Source organism: Parus major, chromosome 4 (assembly GCF_001522545.3).
Source record: "Parus major isolate Abel chromosome 4, Parus_major1.1, whole genome shotgun sequence".
Classification (NCBI taxonomy): Eukaryota; Metazoa; Chordata; class Aves; order Passeriformes; family Paridae; genus Parus; species Parus major.
The window spans coordinates 37,407,646-37,427,022 of NC_031771.1; the positions used below are offsets into that span (position 1 = coordinate 37,407,646).

General features: G+C 42.0%; 1 protein-coding gene across 1 annotated transcript in view; it reads right to left on the reverse strand.

The window, feature by feature from the left end:
• ACSL1 (acyl-CoA synthetase long chain family member 1) overlaps window positions 1-14,851 on the reverse strand; it is a 38,106-nt gene extending 23,255 nt beyond the window's left edge. Inside the window, exons 1-2 of the mRNA XM_015625018.3 lie at window positions 14,749-14,851; window positions 5,725-5,952 (exon numbers count right to left, since the gene is read on the reverse strand). Of these exons, the coding sequence (XP_015480504.1) occupies window positions 5,725-5,919 (195 nt within the window). The 5' untranslated portion in view covers window positions 5,920-5,952; window positions 14,749-14,851. The remainder of the gene's footprint in view (window positions 1-5,724; window positions 5,953-14,748) is intronic.
• Window positions 14,852-19,377: the final 4,526 nt, after the last annotated feature.

The following is a 19,377-nucleotide window of genomic DNA, read 5'->3' on the forward strand; positions in this document are numbered from 1 at the left end:
TTCTTAATAAACATTTTACTCTATTAGTGAAGTATAGACCATAATTAATTTCATCAAACTTTCTAAATCCAGTCTCAGATGTCTAGGCAGAATATTAGTGGTTCAATACAAATCTATTTTTCTAGTTAAGATTACAGAACATAATCACACTTCAGTACGTGGTTTCAAACCCTAAATGATTTTAAGCATGATCACCAACACCCTAAACAGGTGTTCTAATAATCAAAATATTCTGTCCCACATAGAGTCCTTTGATCCAATTAAAAGTTACGTCTTACAAAAAAGGGTTTCCTCCTGATTAATTTAAAAACAGTCAAGACAATACTATGTTAAAAATGAAAATTAACATTTTTGAGCTGTTGAGCACTTAGATAAGATAGAAGTAGAAGACAGTACAAGAAATTAATAGTTCAATTTTAACACTATCCTTTTTTAAAGTGACTGATTAAATAATCTCATTTTATAGAGAGCAATCAAGTTTCACAAACTACAGTTATGCAGTTACTATTAGGCCACAGTTGTTAATTAGTCCTGTTATGATGACAGACACCTACAAGCAAGTTCTTATCAAGAACAGCCCAGCTGGTTAAACAGAGGGTCTTGAGTAAACACTGCATAAGATTTTCTCTACCAGCATAATCAATTTCTGGCTCTTTCAGAAAGTCAAACCCTAGACAATTCAGGCACAGATTTAGTTAGTCTAGCATCCATAATTAAAATCTGTTCATACGTAGTCATAGGTTCTTTTTCTGTTTTCAAAGTATTCTGGAGGACCAGACATTACCTGTTCCATGTATAAGCTACATAAATACAGGCTTATGTACAGAATATGTCGTATTACCCACGTCTATAGAAATCAGTTAGCACATTAAAGGCACAGAGAGGAAAAAATATTTTTACACTAAAACAAGCCTAACTTGTTTTAGCAAAACATATGAGTAATGCAGTGCTTGCCACTCCTTTGACAGCAGAAACGTACACTGTGAACATGACCCAGAACAAGTTAATGAGTGGCTTACCTCTAAAAATTTATAACATTAGAAATTCAAGAGTGTACTTGCTCTCACAGCAATCTACTCTACAGGAAATTAACAGATCACTAGCACATGTCTCTGCCTGGAAAGAAAAGCAAGACTGCTTGCTTTATTTCACTGGTTTCTCTGATCTTGGATAATCAAGGTCATCTTAAAGATTTTCCCAATGTTGCCACTCTGGAGCTAACCTAAGAAAGATCACACAATGTAGTTTGTTACCATGGCCACAGGCAACATCAACAAGTGCAATGTATCACATGTAGCATGTCTGATGTGCTATAATTCCTACATCAGCTGAAATACAATAGCCTAAGCCATTCCTCAGCAAGAGTCAAGTATTTGTTTCTCCTCATGTGGGCTACTACTGTTTTGTTTACATGCCCTATTACACAGCACCACAAAAGCAATTTTTTCAGGGCCTGAGGCACAAACCAAATTTGAAGATGAGTTATCAGACAGTACACTGCTTAGATACAAGACTGATAGCACAATCCTTCTGAAAAAGAGACACTCTGTAACAGACTACTGTTGAAAAGTTCCCGGCAGTTCATACAGGTTTTTGGTAAGGGGAAACAAACAGCTTTCAGTTTTGCTTACTTTGTTCTTTTTCCCCTAGTAAAGTAGAATTAACTAGATTTTCAACAGTCTTAGCATAAAAGCTTTTCTGAAAAACACCCAGCTCCTTGTGTGAAGGCCATAAGTTCAGTGTTATTGATGCAGCAATAACTCCCAGATATATTGAAGGTCAAACCAGGAGCATAATGCAAAACTAAGTCATCTGCTAAGCAATAGAACTCATCTACATTTTGCTTGAAAGCAACAAGAACTACTATTTTAAGACCTAATCTAAATGGACTTTATCCAGAATGTTTGTGCAATATCAGGGAAAGTTCTGTTTGCAGAAAACTTGTTTTAATATTCACATTACCACCAGGTATCTGAATCCTAGAACTGGAATGTTTGGCTGACTTCACACAGGTTAGTTGAATGGCATCTAATAGATCTGTCCAGTAAAATTATAAGCAATCAAAAGGGTTGTCAGTTTTAATAGGTATTCTTAAAGTAGCCAGGAAATAAAATCAGATTGAGAACAGATTCTAGTTACTTGTGTAAAGCAGCCCTTGAAGCAGCTCAGGGACTTGCAGGAAATTAACCTACTGCATATCAAGTGCTAGTCAATAAGTAAAACCTTGGCATTGGTTAAAAATAGCATTTGAAGGAAACAGATTTATTCTACAGCAGAGCATATTAGGCCTCTATCAAGGCCTATTCAGGTCACAAAGTATCTGCTTTTGTTCAAGCCATGGGTTTGCTTCTTGTTGACACAGGCTTCTCAGGATTAGCAGTAATGTGAAAACACACTGTGGGCTCCAACATGCCTCAGAGACATGAGAAATTTTTCTTTACCTGAGAGGGAAAGTATACTAGCAAGTGGTGCTTAGGTCACCAACATACTTATTCTCAACAGCAAGTAGTATAAACCAGAGTTTTCAAACCACCCATATAATTTTAAGCATAAAATTATATAAAGTATTAATTATAAATTAAGTAACCATACTTAATTTATAATTAAGCACCTGAAACTGATCATTCATAGGGAGATAAGAACATATGTAATCAAGTGATTCTTGAAAGGCAAGGCATGCTGGAATTCTGGTAATGTATCAGAAGAATGTCAGAAGACTTAAAAAGTTTTCATGAGTTGAATACTTCTCTCCATATTTGAATAACTTTTCTTAAGGGAACAAAAAAGGCAGTCAAATCCAGTCTTACTCCTAGAAAATACTAACATCCTAATATTTATTTCTATTCTGTTCTTCTGTATAGCATAAGTTGGGACAAATAAAAGTTTTTAAAGCAAGATTTCATATATTTGATTGCCATACACCTCCACACAAAATCAACAGCCCAAGTTATTAATCTGTTAGTCACCAGTGGAAAGAAAGAGCAATCTACAGGCAGACAGATCCAGATGTGGATGACACATCCCTGGAAGTGTTCAAGGTCAGGCTGATATGGGCTCTGAGCAGCCTGGTCTAGTGCAATGTGTCTCTGCCACTTGAGTAACTCTTTGCACTCGTTTTCAACTATGTGTGCAATCTTTATGTTCATCCAGGGATGGCTCAAACAGTTCACTGGGTGCTGGTCTACCAAAACAAAACTTTCAAGAGATGGGAAGTGACTGGAAAAACTGTAAATGGGATCTTTCTTCTCCGATATGAAGTTAAGATACATTATGAGAACATGTAGAAGCTCTATTCCAGTCAATGACCTCACTTATTCCTTTGGCATGAAACAAAGTTAAGTCAAAAGTAAGAAATATGTAGAAGTTTATTTCTAGTTCAAATTTCTTATTGTAAATGAACAGGTAGATTAGATAGTAAAATGGTAGCAAAGAGGCATTGCCTTTTGCCATGTCTTTTTTGGAGCAACTGCTCAGGCCTTTTAATATCATATTGTTTAGGCAGAAAGAAAAAAAAGTTAAGACAATTTCAGAGCAGTATTTGATTTTTTCCCTGCAGAAGTGACAACTCAACATATACATAAGAAAATGGATGAAGTTAAATTTTAAGCAAAATTTTGTGAGAACCTGAATACCAGGCACTGTATTAAAATCTTGTCACTGTTATAAGAGCAGAAATTCCAACAGACACTTGAAACTTGATCCAAAACATACATTCTCATTTGACTACCATTTTAAACATTATTAGTAGTTCAGATACAACCCTCAATGAAAACAATACTGGAGAGATCTTACTCATTTAAAATGTCCTCTAAGTTTGAGATTTCATCACTGCAACATGCTAACACCCAGGTGTTTTTCATTTAAGTCTTACTACCATTCAGCCTTCCCATTCAAACATATTTTCTAAAGAGGCACTGAAAAATAATGCTGTTACACTTATCTTGCTCTGATCAGAGAGCCAATTAGTGTAATTGGATCAATGATGCATTAAGTCGCTTAGTGAAGTCTCATACCACCAAACAATGATTTCAAATCTCAGAGTCCAGCAGTGACAAGTAATACTATTTGAAGAAATAAAGGCAGTGAACTGAGACTGCTGTCAAGAGTCTCAAGCAAATAAGTATTCATCATGGGATTTATGGACAGCTAAGAGATACTGTCTCACCATCTTATAATGCAATGTCCCCCAAAAATCTGCTGAAGTTTACACTACCTAATGAGGCACTCCACAGCTGGAAAACTTGCACTGCTACCTCATTCCAGCAACCAAAATGTCCTGTTTACAAGGCTATTCTACCCATTGTCTACATGTCTGCTGTCAGAATTGGAAAAGCTCACCAAGAGAAGTGAGATCTAACTTCTAGATCCTTAATCTAGACATGTTGCTTGAACATAGGTGGTTTTTTGCTAATTATCACATTGCAAGTGCATATTTTTGTTTCCCTTTTGTGTACTTTTAGTAGCACATCGCTATTTGCTACAGTAACATGATGTGTCAGTAAACTTGTATGCTCCACTGAGATTAGGAAATAAACTGTGAAGGGAGGTGCCAACTAGTGTATCATTCTTCAATCTCAATAATAGTATGAAACATTAAAAAAGTGCCAAAAATTCATGAAACTGACCTACTATAAATTGCAAATGCTGCCACATTTGTTTACACCAGTTTGTAGTCACATCTGCTCTTAGGCGCAAGAGTCCTGTTAATTCATTTGATACATGACAACTAGATGCAGTCTATCCAAGCAGAAAAATGTGGTGTACAAGGAGACTTCAGTTCCAAGTATAGATATATATAGAGAGATAGTTTCTGACTACTGTGAGGCAAGAAGCTTGTCAGCTTTCCAATTCTACATTTTCTAAGTCTCTCCTTTAAAGATCACAACCTTCCAAAACTCTCCTTCCTTTAAAAGGAGGAAACAACTTGTCTATCCTGAAGAAAGAACACTCTTGAAAGAATAAATATTTGACTCTGTAGTGAGCAGGAAAATCAATACAACCACAACTCCCAAAAACACCAGCCTTACAATCAGTAGTCTATATTTGCTCACAAAGCAACAGTTTCTCCCAGTCAGACCCTTTCTGTATTTAACTTCATTTTTAAAAAGCCACTACCTAAAAGTAACTGTGCCTCTAAAAAGTGTAAAACAAAAGTTAGCATATCTAGAGTTTAGAAGGTGGCTGGTTTAATTTCAACTTACTCTATGGCTGGGATCTCTTGGCAGACTAATATTTCTTTCCACAGATCATCTGAGGACAATTAGTACCCTCTTCATGCTTGTAACACAATATAAAGTCTCATGTGTCAGCTATTATACACTAAAAATAACAGAAGAGTATAGTCTAATCAGTATATACCAGCATACTCATTCTGACCTCAAGAACTAATTTAATAGGTCATCACGTGGCCAGGAATTGAAAACTATACTGTGCCAATTCTAACATGAACAAGTTTTGTCACTAGTGAGATCAGAAGCTCAGTTGTCTCGGTGGAGTCTTTTTCTCCTGTGATAGTTATTTCCTCAGCCCTCAAGTTGGTTTCCAAATTCAGAAACCCAAAATAGTGAGTTCAAGCCACATTTCAGAAACACATACTCCCCACACTACCGGTTTAGAAACTCCCTATTGTAAATCAAGGGTGATTTGATCAAGTGTTTGGCCTCTCAATGCTGCATTTAGGGTTCAAATTTCAGTGAACTACAGCACCCATCAAGTGGCACTTACCTCTACTTCCACAGACTGCATTGCTAAATCACATGGTGGTTTTAGTGCTTTTGGTCTTGTTGCATACCAGTAGGTCGTGAGAGCTGCAAAAGCACCGAAGCCCATCAGCGTATTTGTCGGAAGGGTGCGCACATACTGTCGGACATCCCCGAGTTCTGGCATTCGTAGGTATCTAAACAACTCATGTGCTTGCATTTCAGTTCAGTGCAGTTGTTCCAATGCTGGAATCTGTTGGTATGAAAAAAAAAGTTGCACAAAAAAATCTGAAATCCACTTTGATTCACTGTTGCTGTAGGGCACCAGTGTATACTGGCTTTGTCTACTGGCTTCCCACTATCAAAATAACTTGTTCTGCTGCTAGGCAGGCAATATCTTTAGATATGTGTGCTGCAATTAAGTAAACAAGCAATTATTAGTTCATATTCTAGAAAAACAGGTAGAGCTGAGAAGAACGAATTTATTCAGGGTTTTAGTATTGCTTTCAACAGAGACTGCACTCATATTTAAAAAAAAAAAAGGAAGACCTTTTGTTAAAGGAGAGAATTTCACAAATGTAAAATAGTTATTTGTAGAGCAGATGTACTGTAAGATTGTTTAAACAGTTAATCATCAAGCAGGGAAGTCTGGGAAATGAAGGGCAGGGACATATGTTACCTTGCCTACATGTAACAGAACATCCCAGTCCTATAGGAGCATAGCAGGAGCACAATTTTTCCTTTTCCAAGTCCAGTAAAATAAACTCTTTTCTACTTTCCCTTCATACATGCCCAGAAAGATCAGTACAGCAAGCTGCTTTCATAACCAATATCCTCCTATAGCCCCTCCACGGTACTTAGCAAGTTTCCTATTTCTCCCAGCACCATGCCAGTAATTTATCTCTGGTCATAAGGCAGACTAAAGCAGTGGCAAATGAGGCCCAAGGCAGCGGCACGCAGCAATACAATCAAGCACAGGAAGCACATTTGATTTGTCACGTTCACACAGAAGGAAGAGCTGGAAGAGGCTGCTCCCTGCCAGCACTCACTGACACGGATATTCCGCAGCAAGAACCAGCTGCAGAAGAAAGCGGAGTGGCAGCGAGCTCAGCTGGCGCTCTCGGCCCCAGCCAAGGTCTCCCGGGACGCGTGTCACATGGCAAAGCCCCCGGCGATGCCCACTAGGTGAGAGGTGAGCGGCAGCAGCCGGCCCGCGCGGGGCCAATGGCAGCCGGCAGCGCTCACCCCACCGCGCTCAAGGGCGCCCGCGGGCCCCGACACCGCCACGGCCGCCACACACACAGCCACGGCCGGCAACGCTGTCCCGCTCGCTTGAAGAACAAAGAGATGGACTTACTTAGGTCATTTAGGTCCTAGCTGTTTCCTATGGAAAACAGAATTAAACGAAAGTCCTAGAGAATGTCAAAAGAGGTAACTAACAGCTAAAGCATCCTGTGTAAGGAGCCACCGCTGAAGGATGGTGGCATATGAGACTCTGAAACCTCAATGGGCAGAATTACATTTACAAGTTTTAAGAACAACACTACTCAGTTAACATTTTATATTTCTACAGGAAAATCTCTGCTTACAGTCTGACCTTGAAATCTTTACTGTTGCAATCAGTTATTCAGCCAGACAGCAGAAACATGGCCTAGTTCACAAAAAGTCTAACTAGTATTTGGACAAGATTTGCTAGAGACAGCAAAATAGTAATAAAGTTAGTTCAAAGGGCCCATGCTTTCACAATGTTAACAGGACAGGCTGAAGCAAGGTCATGGATGGGGGCAGTGTCAGGACTGGAATCAAGTTCCATCTCTGGAACAGTCCTAGACCCATGGAGTAATCCCCAGCCAGCAAGCACTGCCCTCTCTTCCCCACACTTTTATTTTCTGGCATAATCTTCGGGCACAGGGCTGTATCACCTTGACTGGCAGCACAGGGCCACTACAGAAACGCCTTTTCATTATTTGCACAGTGATATACAGCAGACTATAATCAAAACCCACGACACATCAGACTGTAGTAACAGAAGGTTGAGATGATCTGAATATATAAACAAGCTCATCTTCCATTTTTAAAAAAGGAGTAAGTTATTGACTTAATAGCTAGGATCACCGTGTGGTTACTTTTTATGCACCTAATCATGTTCATTAACATTGCAGGTGCAAAAACTACTTCTTAAGTTTTACTATACACAGCTGAACAGTAAGAATAAAAAAAACCCTCATACACCAACAAAGAAGTCTGGACTTAAAAGTTAATTTCACATATACTTCATCATAGACACCGAGTTATGAAACTAGGTAAGGGGGTCTGTGATTTGTGTAATGGCTAAAAGCAAGTTTAGCTCTTTCCTCAAGCTCCACAATGAGCAGCTTTGACTTTTAAAACTGCTTTCCTGTCTGCATTAGTCATGAAGTGTCCTGCACACACACTATGATTTAGGAATGCAATGTAACTTGAATTACTCAAAAGGCTGTGATGCCTTTAGAGGTAACAAGACTGAAGTAAACATCATCCTTTAATTCACACAACAGTCCCATTATAGTCAAGGATCAGCTATGATTTCAGCCTGCATGAAGAGGTACACACCTCTGCTTTTCATTTCCTTGAACAGCTGTTCCTAGGGAAGCCTGCAACATAAAACTTTTCTTGAGCAGTTATACCACAAGTTATCAGGCATACGATACATTCTGCTGCTTATGATTATATTGAGATATCTTAGTATACCCTCTGCCTCATCCACATAAAAAACAAGGTGAAGACACAGTTTTCTGCAAGACTAAGCAATTCCAAGCTTTAATGCTACCTGTTAAGTCATATGAACTCTTGTCTTCTGCATTTAGGGCAAAGCCGTGTAACCAAGACAATAAATTCACATTCTTAACATATGCATCCAAATATACCCCATCAATAAAAGAGGCTTCAATGCCTTCCAGCCTTCAAGTTATCTCAGTATTTACTTGGCTTACGCTCCAACATCAGACATCCTGGGTTTTTATCATGACCAAGGAGAATGGTTTAGAGCCTTCACACTGAGATACAAAGATCTTCACAGTGGAGCTTGCATCTGGCTTTCAGTTGTTCTCCTCAAGGAACAGTCCTGCTAAGTTTGCTCACTCAAAACAAGTACAAAAAGCCACACTCTTCACAAATTCTAGTCCTGCTATTCCTTCTTGGCAAGCAGTATCTGGAACACAAGGAACAGACTCAAACTAAGTGAGACACAGCTGAAGACCAAAAGGAAGGAGATGCCAAGTGGAAAGTACCAGTCTGTAATACTCAGATTGCTACGTGTAGGGGGGAAAGAGCAGAATTGACATTTGAGGTCAAAAGCACTTCTTTCTCAATGTAATCAGTAAACCTTGGTCTTTTTTCTCAAAGACCAGAGGGAAAGCAGTGTGGGTAATGAGTTAAAACTGCTTCAGAGAAAACTGTCTTGACCACCTCCAGAGAAACAGTTCCCCCAGTGCAGCCCAAAGAGGCACCTCTCTGAACCCACCATATCAATTTGGCTAAGGAGCGCTGTAAGTTTCAGACAAAGCCAGCTCTCTCTGCTCACACACACACACACCCCCTGCCGCACCCAAGACTCATTCTTTACAGCACAGCCAGTATCTCAAGGCAACGACCCAAGTTGGCAGGGCTCTGCCGTTCTTTGCTGCTCCTACTCTCGGCGTACAATGGTCTATTTACAGTGGGCAGCAGTCTGCCTATTGTCTATCCATAGCCAGACATCGTTCGAGTGCAACGGAAGAGAACAGGAGAGCAGCCTCAGCTTCTGTATTGCAAAGAAAACAACCCCAAGAACCAATGGCCTTTCTTTCTCTCTATTCTAATATTTAGATAAACAACACGCTAGCACTGCCATAAAGGCAGGTCCATCACATGGTGTAAAAGAACAGGCTGTGTTATTTCTACAGCCTCTTGCAGGGAGAAGAAATCTACAAGACAAGTTGCCCATCTCTTATTATGAGCAATATAGCACTAAGATGTTTTCATTATGATATGCTGAAACAGGGAACCAGCCACCCACATATCTTGGAGTTGTCCTGACAGCTACCTGCCACTGCAGTCTGTTTTTTTCTTACTCTTACAGGTTACACTGCACAGCTCCCATGGATCTCATTTTTTACTTAAGCCCTACTCCATTCAGCCTTTGAAAGAACAAGTGCAGAATCATGTTATAGCCCCTTTATTATGTATAAAAAACCAGGCAGAACAAATAGCTTTGGCTATTAACCTGAGAAATCCTTTTGTCGGAATAGAATACATAATCCTAATCTCAGAGTGCATTTATAATCACCTTAAATTTGAGTCAGTCCAACCTGTCCTAGATACATGCTCTCTCAACCCTGTCCACACTGGCCAGGCAGTCACAAGGGAGGTGATCTGGCAAGCACCATATTTCTACATTATTTGTGATGCAAATTCTCAGCTAGATCAACTCTTGGCTCAATGACCAAATAGCCATTAGCTCCCAGAAGGAAACACAAGAGCACATCTGGGGAAGAGGGTAGACTACTGTAATACTACACATCAGGCACAAAACTGCATGCAAGTCCTCACAAGATTTTCTGCCTGTCCCACAGTCAGAGGGGAATCTGACTGAGGTCTTGCAAACACCTGCAACATAGCCAAACTAACCAGCAAGCAAATCACAGTCACCTTCAAGATAGAGCAAAGGAGCTTTGGTATTTGAGACCTGAAGGAGAAATCCCAGTTTAAGCCCTGTATAACAAACAGGACAGCAAGATGCCTACTGTGGTGCAGCCTGTCATGTCATACATAACTCCTCAGCCAGAGAAGATTTGTATGAATGAAACAAATACATTGAACTGTCTAATCCACTACTATGACCTCCTCCTCCTCCATGAACTCTGCCTCATCCCCTGGCCCTTCCCCAACTTAAAAAAAATTAATTATCTTACCCAGAAAAAAACTAGCTCACCCAGCCAAACATGAGAGCTATAAACCTTTCTTTTAAAGCAGTAACTGACATATTTACCTTCCTGCAAGAGTAAAGAGGAAAGAACTAGAGAACTGTTAATAAGGAACATACCCCAGGCAGGAAGAACCACTAAGTCCTTAATATTCACACCTGACATCCAACTCCTCTTCAACTCCCAGAACCATGTGGCATCATGGATTGGGTGTAGGTTGCCTCTACTGGTTCAGTTTCTGTTCCTGCATTTGGGGCAAGGCAGAGCTGGAGGGGAACAACTTACAAGCTGGATTCAGACCCATCAGTAAGGCCACAGTGACTTGCTTCATAAACTGCAATCAAATTTAAGGCTTCTGCTGCAGCCTTTAAGGTACACTGAATCTGAAACTGGCGTGTCAAGGTTCTGTTCACATCATCAAGGAAAGTCATAGGCTTGTACTCAGATACTTGGCCTCAGTCCCCTTGCAATCAAGTGGAACTCCACCTGGATTCTTGCCTCTCAGTGATGTCCAGTAAGTAATTTGAGTGCACACTGGTGAGGTCACTAGAGTTTATTCAAGTTCAGGAGTTGAAACACGTGACAAGAAGCTGTTCAATGCCTTTTGTGCAATTGCTGTCCTCCAACATTTGGTAACCCTGTGAATAAAGGGAAATCAACACCTACCTCTAAAACCTTTCAGAGAATGATTAAGTTACCGTCAATCCATGCCTATACATACACAACATGGCACTAAGCAGTATTAGCAGTTTCTCGTCTCCAAAAGCCAGATAAGATGCCTACAAATATTTATTTTTCAGCCTACACTGCTATCTATTAGAAATGCATCCCTGCAACTCTAATTTGCAAGTACATCATGGCACTACTCTGTCAGTCTAGTGTCCTCATTCCAAACACCATTTAGAAGAAAAGCACCCTACAGAACCCAACAGCTTTCTTGTGGTATGATCTACTCAGCTTGAGTAGATCATACCAACTTATTCATTCTACTCCCCCCAGGAAAAGGCTACTATTCAGAAAGCCCAGTACGCAATATCAAGCAAACACATGGTTTAATTGCTTACTTAAGACACTCTGAGAAGGAGTTTCTCACTCATACTTCTGATACCTGAACTGTCACACAAGACAACCTGGGTCAGGCACATTAAGCCCTACTGCGTCACACTAGATAGTGTTTACATCCAGCAGGTTGTTACAAAAAATATAACCCTTAACACTCTTGAGACTGGAAGATCAGCAAGTACCCATGAGAACCAACTGGTTCACTGAGCGACGTCCCAAGACCAGCAGCCCAAAAAACAGCATGACAAACAGAGCAACCTTTTGACCTCAAGTATTAAAGTACGCCTGCATCTACTCTGAATCAGTGATAGTAAGCATTTTCTTCCCGCTTTCCTAGGAAACTACTTAACCGTACCAGCCTATTATTGCAGTCCAACTGCAGAAGCCAGTTCTGGGTTCAAGAACAGTAATTAATAAAAAAAAAATAAAGGGAGAAATTCTCTTCTAGAAATAGGACATCATGCACTTCTGCTATAGTATTTCAATGGTTCAACTACAAAAGCAAAATCCATTTTTCCTCTACATCTCTATAAAATAATGCAAGCTGTTTTCAATCAGTTTTGAGCAAACTACCACACCACTAAGATTCAAATCCTAACCAAAAAAGAAGTATTTTACTATCATAGAATAGTTTGGGTTGAAAAATACCTTAGAGATTATCCAGTTCCAAACTTCCTGCCAGGGACAGGGAATCATACTTTACTCTGTGTAGATGAGTAACTCTCAACGTGAAAGGCAGCAAGAGAACAGCAGCCTTATGCTATCAAGTGTCCTTGTTTCAGGAGTCAGGTGGGATCTGTAGAAATGCAAGGCCCACATCCACAGATAGGGTTCAGCCTACAGCCTGTAAAGGTCAACACTGTACAGCAGAGCTACCCTGAGCCACACAGCATTGCAAACTCCCCCACAAAACCATTCACCAATGAATAAACCATCACCCATCTTACTTGTGAGGATTTCTAGAAGGCTACCACTGGTTATATTTACCACAGTGAAATATTTAACATATCTGAACTCATAATTTAGCATAGCAGGGTAGTAGGATATACCAGGCAGTCTGTTCATTAGACCACCAGAAGCCAAATTTATCAAGCAACGCATCTCTTGGGCCAGAACATCCCTCTCGTCTCTGCTGCACATTCAAAAAATTTCATGCCATTAATTTCCTTCACTCTACCTAATTCCATCAACCACATTATCAAGAAAAACAAAACACAAGAACCTATTATTACCTTCTGTTGTCCACATTAGTAAAAGTGTTGTTTTCTTGGAGGGATTATAAAGAGAAAAGGAACCTTTTACTCTGCAATGGAGAGCAACACACACAAAACAAGGGAACAGGGAAGGTAAAACCCACCTCTGCCACCTCCCAAAAATCCCATTAAGTATTTTGTAGTGAAGCAATGAGACAGGAGAACCAGCTACACAGACTTTGCTCAAGAAATAGGCAAGTCACTTACCCACAAAAGTATTTCAAAGTTGTCTTTCCCTCCATTTTAAATTTCTGGTTTTGTTTTTCTACCAATACTAACCTTGTCCTTGAAGCAAAAGGCTACTTAGGGGTTTCCTTCTCAAAAACTAAATACTTGCTTCCAACCTCATGTTGGCCAAGTTGTAAAACAACATTTACCAAATTTAGAAGCTATCCCTTGTAAATTCATTGTAATCATGCAGTCCTCAGACTAGGCTAAGGCTCTTTGCTCAAGACCTTGAATTGATAACACTACACACAACAGCTTCTTGTAATGACAAGCTTTAGCTCTTTCCCATCAGCCATCTTTCAAACACTTCCCCATCCCAATACAAGCAAGCTACATATCTTTAAACTTTAAAAAGGCAGCAACAGCAAGGGTCCTTGAGGAACTCTATGTATCAATTTTTGCATTATTAATACTGCTGTTGTTGCAAGAGGAAGCGATAGGTATTTTTCAGTAAACTCAATGCCTCCTTATACTCAATTTCTTGATCCAAGAAATCTGATCCAAATCTTCCTCAAGCTGAGGAATCTCAGCTTGTAAATTTGAGAGCACGTTCCAAGGCAAAAAGGCAATAATAAACTCTCCTCATCAGGCTCAGGAGAGTGCATGATTCCCTGTAAGGCAATGTAGATGAAAACAGAAAATTTATTAACATCACACAGATGAGGTCTGTTCTTTCCTATCACATAACCTGACCATCATATCTCGTTTGCTAACCCAAGAGAGGCATATGTTTAGATTATATAGTCCAAGAGGGTGTCCGTAATACTCCAGACAGCTCACAGACATGCCCTTTAGAAATTTTGAAGGCTTCAAGTGTTGCAATTCCTGTTCAACAGGACCAAGAAATGTATGCATCCTAGAACAAAAGCATCGTGTAACCAGGCTAAATCTCTACGCTGTAGCACTGCAAGTCCTACCTAGTAGCAGAGGAGGCCTACAAAGTCAAAGCCACTCAACCTTCCATTTTAGGCCAGTTTGGCTCACGCTGCATATCTCCATACACTCTCCAAACTGCTTTAAAAGAAGAAGAAGCTGCATCAAGTACGTGCTGCATTCATGCCCGAAAGAACAACCCACTTGAAGGCGAAGTCCGGCAGCTAGACGAACGCGAAGCCTCGGGATCAGGAGGCAGCACGAGATCAGGAGCCAGCCCGCTACCTGCTGCTCGGCCCGACCGAGCTGCTCACCCCGCGCCAGGCCGAGCCGGGCTGGAGGGCAGCGCCGGCGCCGAACAATGCCCGGCCAGCCCGAGCTGCCGCAGCGCCGGGGGGAGGCCGGAGACAGACAGCTACTCTTTCCTGAAGGCTTTTGTGTGAAGGGAAGCCGAGCCGGCTCCGGGGGACGCCGATATCACTGCTGGGCGGAAAGGAAAGCCCCGCGGCCCCGCAGAGAGAGCCTACAGGGCTCGGCGGCAGGATGGGACGGGAGCGCCTGGCCCCGCGGTGACAGCGGCCGCGCAGCCCACCCCAGCCCCGCGGCGGCCGCTCCCGCAGGCCCAGCCGCCTCCCTCGGCAGCGTGTCCCTGACGGCCCCGACAGCAGCAGCGCCCCGAACCCCGCTCACCTCCCGGCAGCAGCAGCGACCACGGCTGTACGCGCCTCCCCGGCGCCGCCCTATTTAAGCCGAGCACGGCGGGAGCGGCGTGTGCGTGTGCCGAACCCGCCTCCGCCTCCTCCTCCTCCGTCTCCTCCTCCGTCCCCGCCCCCGCCTCCGCCAGTCCGCGTCGCCCGGCGGGTGCTGGGACTCGGCCTCCTCCGTGTCTGCTTCGCGTGCCTGCCCCTTCCCTTGCCCGTGTCCCTGCCCCCTCCCTTGTCCCTGCCCCTGCCTGCAGTAGCTCGCACAAAGCCGCGAGGAGGGCGGTGGATGTTTCGTGGTGTGCGGGCACAAATGACAGAGATGCACAGGGGGCTGAGGGAAGCACTGGCACTGCTGCCGCTGAACACCTTACAGGTCTGAGGTGACAGCTTGCAAAGGAAGGGCTTTCTTACGGCTTCTGAAAGGACATCTTCGTCCGGTATAAATATGCTAAAAGGACATACATTGCAGTATGAAAGTGTTGGAAGGGGACGACGACCTTGTTGCAATTTGTTGCTTAACTCTGCCAAACTTTTTCTTTTGTGACGTGCTGTGAATTTGAAGGGCATGTTGAGGTGGTTTGGGCTTTATCAGGACCCCTGATAGTTATCACAGAATCATAGAATGGTTTAAGGAAGAAACCTTAATGATAGTCTAGTTCCAATGCTTCTGCCATGGGCAGGGACACCTTTCACTACATCAGGTTGCTCAAAGCCTCATCCAACCTGGCCTTGAGTATTTCCAGGGACATGAAATCCACAGCTTCACCAGGAAACCTGTTCTATTGCCTCACAACTCTCACAGCAAAGAATTTCTTGCTCAGATCTAATCTAAACCCACCCTCTTTCATTTTAAAAGCCATAACCTCTTTTCCTATCACTAAATGTCCTTGTAAAAAGTCCTTCTCCAGCTGTCCTGCAGACCCTATACCCTCCCTTCAGATACTGGAAGGCTGCTGTAATGTTTCTCCAGAGCCCTCTCTAGGCTAAGCACCCCCAGGTCCTACAGCCTATCTTCACAGGAGAGGTGCTCCTGATCATCTTCATGGCCCTCCTCGGGACCTGCTTGAGGAGGTCCATGTCCTTCTGCTGGGGACCCCAGAGCTGGATGTAGTATTCCAGATGGTGTCTCATGACAGCAGTGCAGGAACAGAATCCTGTCCCACACCCTTCTGGCCATGTTGGTTTTGATGCAGCCCGGGACACCATTGACTTTCTAGGCTGCAAGTGCACATTTACCAACTCATGTCCAGCCTCTCATCCAGCAACACCCCCAAGTCTTTCTCCCCAGGGCTACATCTCAATCTGTTCTCTGCCCAGCCTGTATTCATGCCGGGGATTGCCCCAACCCAGGTGCAGGACTTTGCACTTGTCCTTGCTGAGCTCTATGAGTTTCATGGTTCCACTTCTCAAGTCTGTCCAGGCCCCTCTGGATGGCAGTTAAGTTACCTCAAATGGTTTTGGTTTGGCTGTGTGCTGCATCAGTCCATTAGACCTGTAAATCATCAACTCACATGTCAAAGTCCCACTGTGTTGCACATTCTGCATTGCCATAATTTCCCTGTGTTTCTCGGGTATTATTTATTTTAAGTGTGTGTTTGGGTGTTAAGGCTGTACACTTTCATACACACACACACACACACACACACACACACACATATATATAGTATTCTATAAATTACTAGAGGTACTTTTATTTTACATAAAGGCAACTACTGTCTCCTAATGCTTCAGTTTATACCAGAGTATATCAGGCAAAGTATTTCCTACAGAAAGTGATTAAAGAAAGAAAGAAGTCTATATTCACTTTTTAGCACAAAGGAAGAGAGCAATTGTGAAGCTGTTGGTCCCTATATAACTGCAGCTGGGTTCACACTGTGGAGTGGCTCAGAAATGCAACATAAATTCCTTTCTCAGGAAAGGAATTGGAAGCATATAATCCAGGAGTACGTCTCACTGACTGCTGCTGCTAATGGGCAGAGTCTCTAGCACCACACTAAAGCTACTTGAGTAAAGCCCCGGAGTACAAGAAGCATGGACATCAGCAGCTCTGCCATAGGTGGGCTGTCCTGCTTCACTCCTATTGCACCACACTTTGTGCTCATGTAGACACAGCCAGACTCTGACAAATGTTTTTGCATTTTGTCCTGGATTTTGGATGAAAGAAACAAGTGAGGTAGAATTGCATACACCATCTCAGGTACTGATGATTTCCTGCTTTGTCCTGTACGTATTTATGTTCCATCTGCCAAAACACCAACACTTATTATTATTTAATCTACTATGCTAATTAATCCTTTATTAGCACATATTTTTCCACATCTGGGCTTCTAAAGGCCATAAACCACATTTTAGTGGTTTCTCCAAGAACTTCAGTGAATTATTTTTCTCTTGTCTTTCACTGGAAAGAGAGTCTTAAAAAAATCTGTCTCTCTATGTCTCATACCTTTTCACTAATTCTGTCTGCAACATGAAATTGCCAAAGTCCCAGCTACACAATATTTAAATAGGTATTTCAGTAGTGCCAGGTATCACTCCTCTGATCCTCACTGATGCCCACCACATTATACATCCAGGGACTACATTACTCTTTGACTTTTTGCCATCTGATCAGAAAAGATAGGGACCCAGTCTCAACCAAACTGTGTAGGGAAACATACACAGGCAACACAGAAGTAGGAGTATAAACAAAATCTACAGTGATAATATTGGACTGTCTTACACAGGGAAACAAAGAAACCTGTTGTTCCTTTGGATCAGGATGGGTCTAGGACTCTTCACCAGCTACATACACATTTTAACTATATTTGAGGTTTCACCAACTCTTTATTGGTGTACAGGGCAAACAGACTCAGTTTTTTCTAATGAAAACTCTTCATTAAGGAAATCTGCTCATTAAGTACATCAGATAAACCAAATAAGTAAATAAAGATGCAAAAAGGAGATTCTGGCTTTCCTATTTAAAGAGAGTTCCCTGTATTCCAGTCTGTGTCCACAGCCTCTTGTCCTTCCATCAAGAAGGGTCTGCCTCCATCTTTCCCTGCAAAATAGGTATTTACACACCAGCAAGATCCTTCCCCAGCCCCAAGTTTTCCCTTTTTAAGGCTTAGCACCACGTCGTATGACAAAAACTCCGGTGTCTTTAGCATATTCGTGGCCCTTCACTGGACTCTTTCCAGTATGCCCACGTCTCTTTTGTATGGAGGTGACCCAAGTGGACATAGTGCTCCAGCTGTGGCCTCCGCAGTGCTGCGTAGAGGGATATGATCATCTCTGCTTGACTGCATGTGGGGATGGACCACTCTTGAGCTTGGAGAAGGTGATCCTTAAAAAATCAATCCGTTTTCTTGGACTCCTCCTCTCTCCAGGACCATGATGTTAACAGGGCAATTATCCCGTAAAGGGATTACCCAAAACAAAGGATTTCCATTTCAGCGTATGAACATTATAGAATTTTCAGCTTGGTATTTTCTTTTCCCTGTAATATTGATATCAGAGAACTGTTCTTATATATATGCACTGGTTGTCATTGCTGTTTTCTTTTTATTTAATTGTGCTCTTTTTCTTTACAGGATATGCACATCACTCTACTGAATTGGGTAATCCTAAGTGTATCATCTCAGAACCATCCCAAGTGTCTCATTTTTACACAAAACAGACTGTTTAGCCTTCTACCATATTGTATCTTCATCTGCTAACACTTGTGTGCAATCTCAGTAGAAGAAAAACAAAGAAATCTTATCTAAATAAGCACTTCAAAATGTCTAACACATATAGCAGTTAAAACCCATGAGCTATTGGGTCCATGGAACAGGAATAGTTACTTATGTCTTGACAAACCTCTTGCTAGTGAAAAATGGAATGATGTTAATTTTGCATTTGTACATTTCATACACTTGACAAATGGAATGTCAGCACTGACAGGAAATGCCAGAGAGCAGGAAGGAGGGGTGGGGTCCCTCCATAGTTGGGAACCAGCAGGATTTGAGGACAACTCCAGCAGAAGCCATGCTTTTCCCCAGAAGCTCTGCTGTCCCCCAAGTCTCCCACACAGGTGCTACCAAGTGGTTTAACCAACAGCCTTGGGCAATTTGTAGTGACAGGTCCATGTGGAGGCCCAGTGGGGAACAGCCGGAGCCAGCACTAGGACGGAGGACAAAGCTAGGACATACATCTCTTCCCTTGACCTACCGGCCACTCTTCTTTTGATGCAGCCCAGGATGTGGTCAGCTTCCTGGGCTGCAAGTGAACATATTCCTGCCACATATCAAAAGACAGTGGTTGCATGGGGACCTAAGTCTGAGGTTATATGACAGTTACATAATGGTTGGATTTAACATCAGAGGTCTTTTCCAAACTAAATAGATTCCATGATTCTATGACAACCAGAGCTGGGATTAAAGGGTGGTGTGTGAAAAAGATATTAGAATAAGATATTGCAGGCTTGCAACAGATGAACTGGTTTGTTGAGGACAGCTGAATTTGGTTATCTCTATGCCTTTTTTTTCCCCTGATCTATGTCATCATCATACAAGTGCATTTTCACCCAAGAAAAACACATCATATTAGGCACTGCAGCAAATATCCCAAAGGTAAGAGAGGCCCAGAAGTAGGAAAC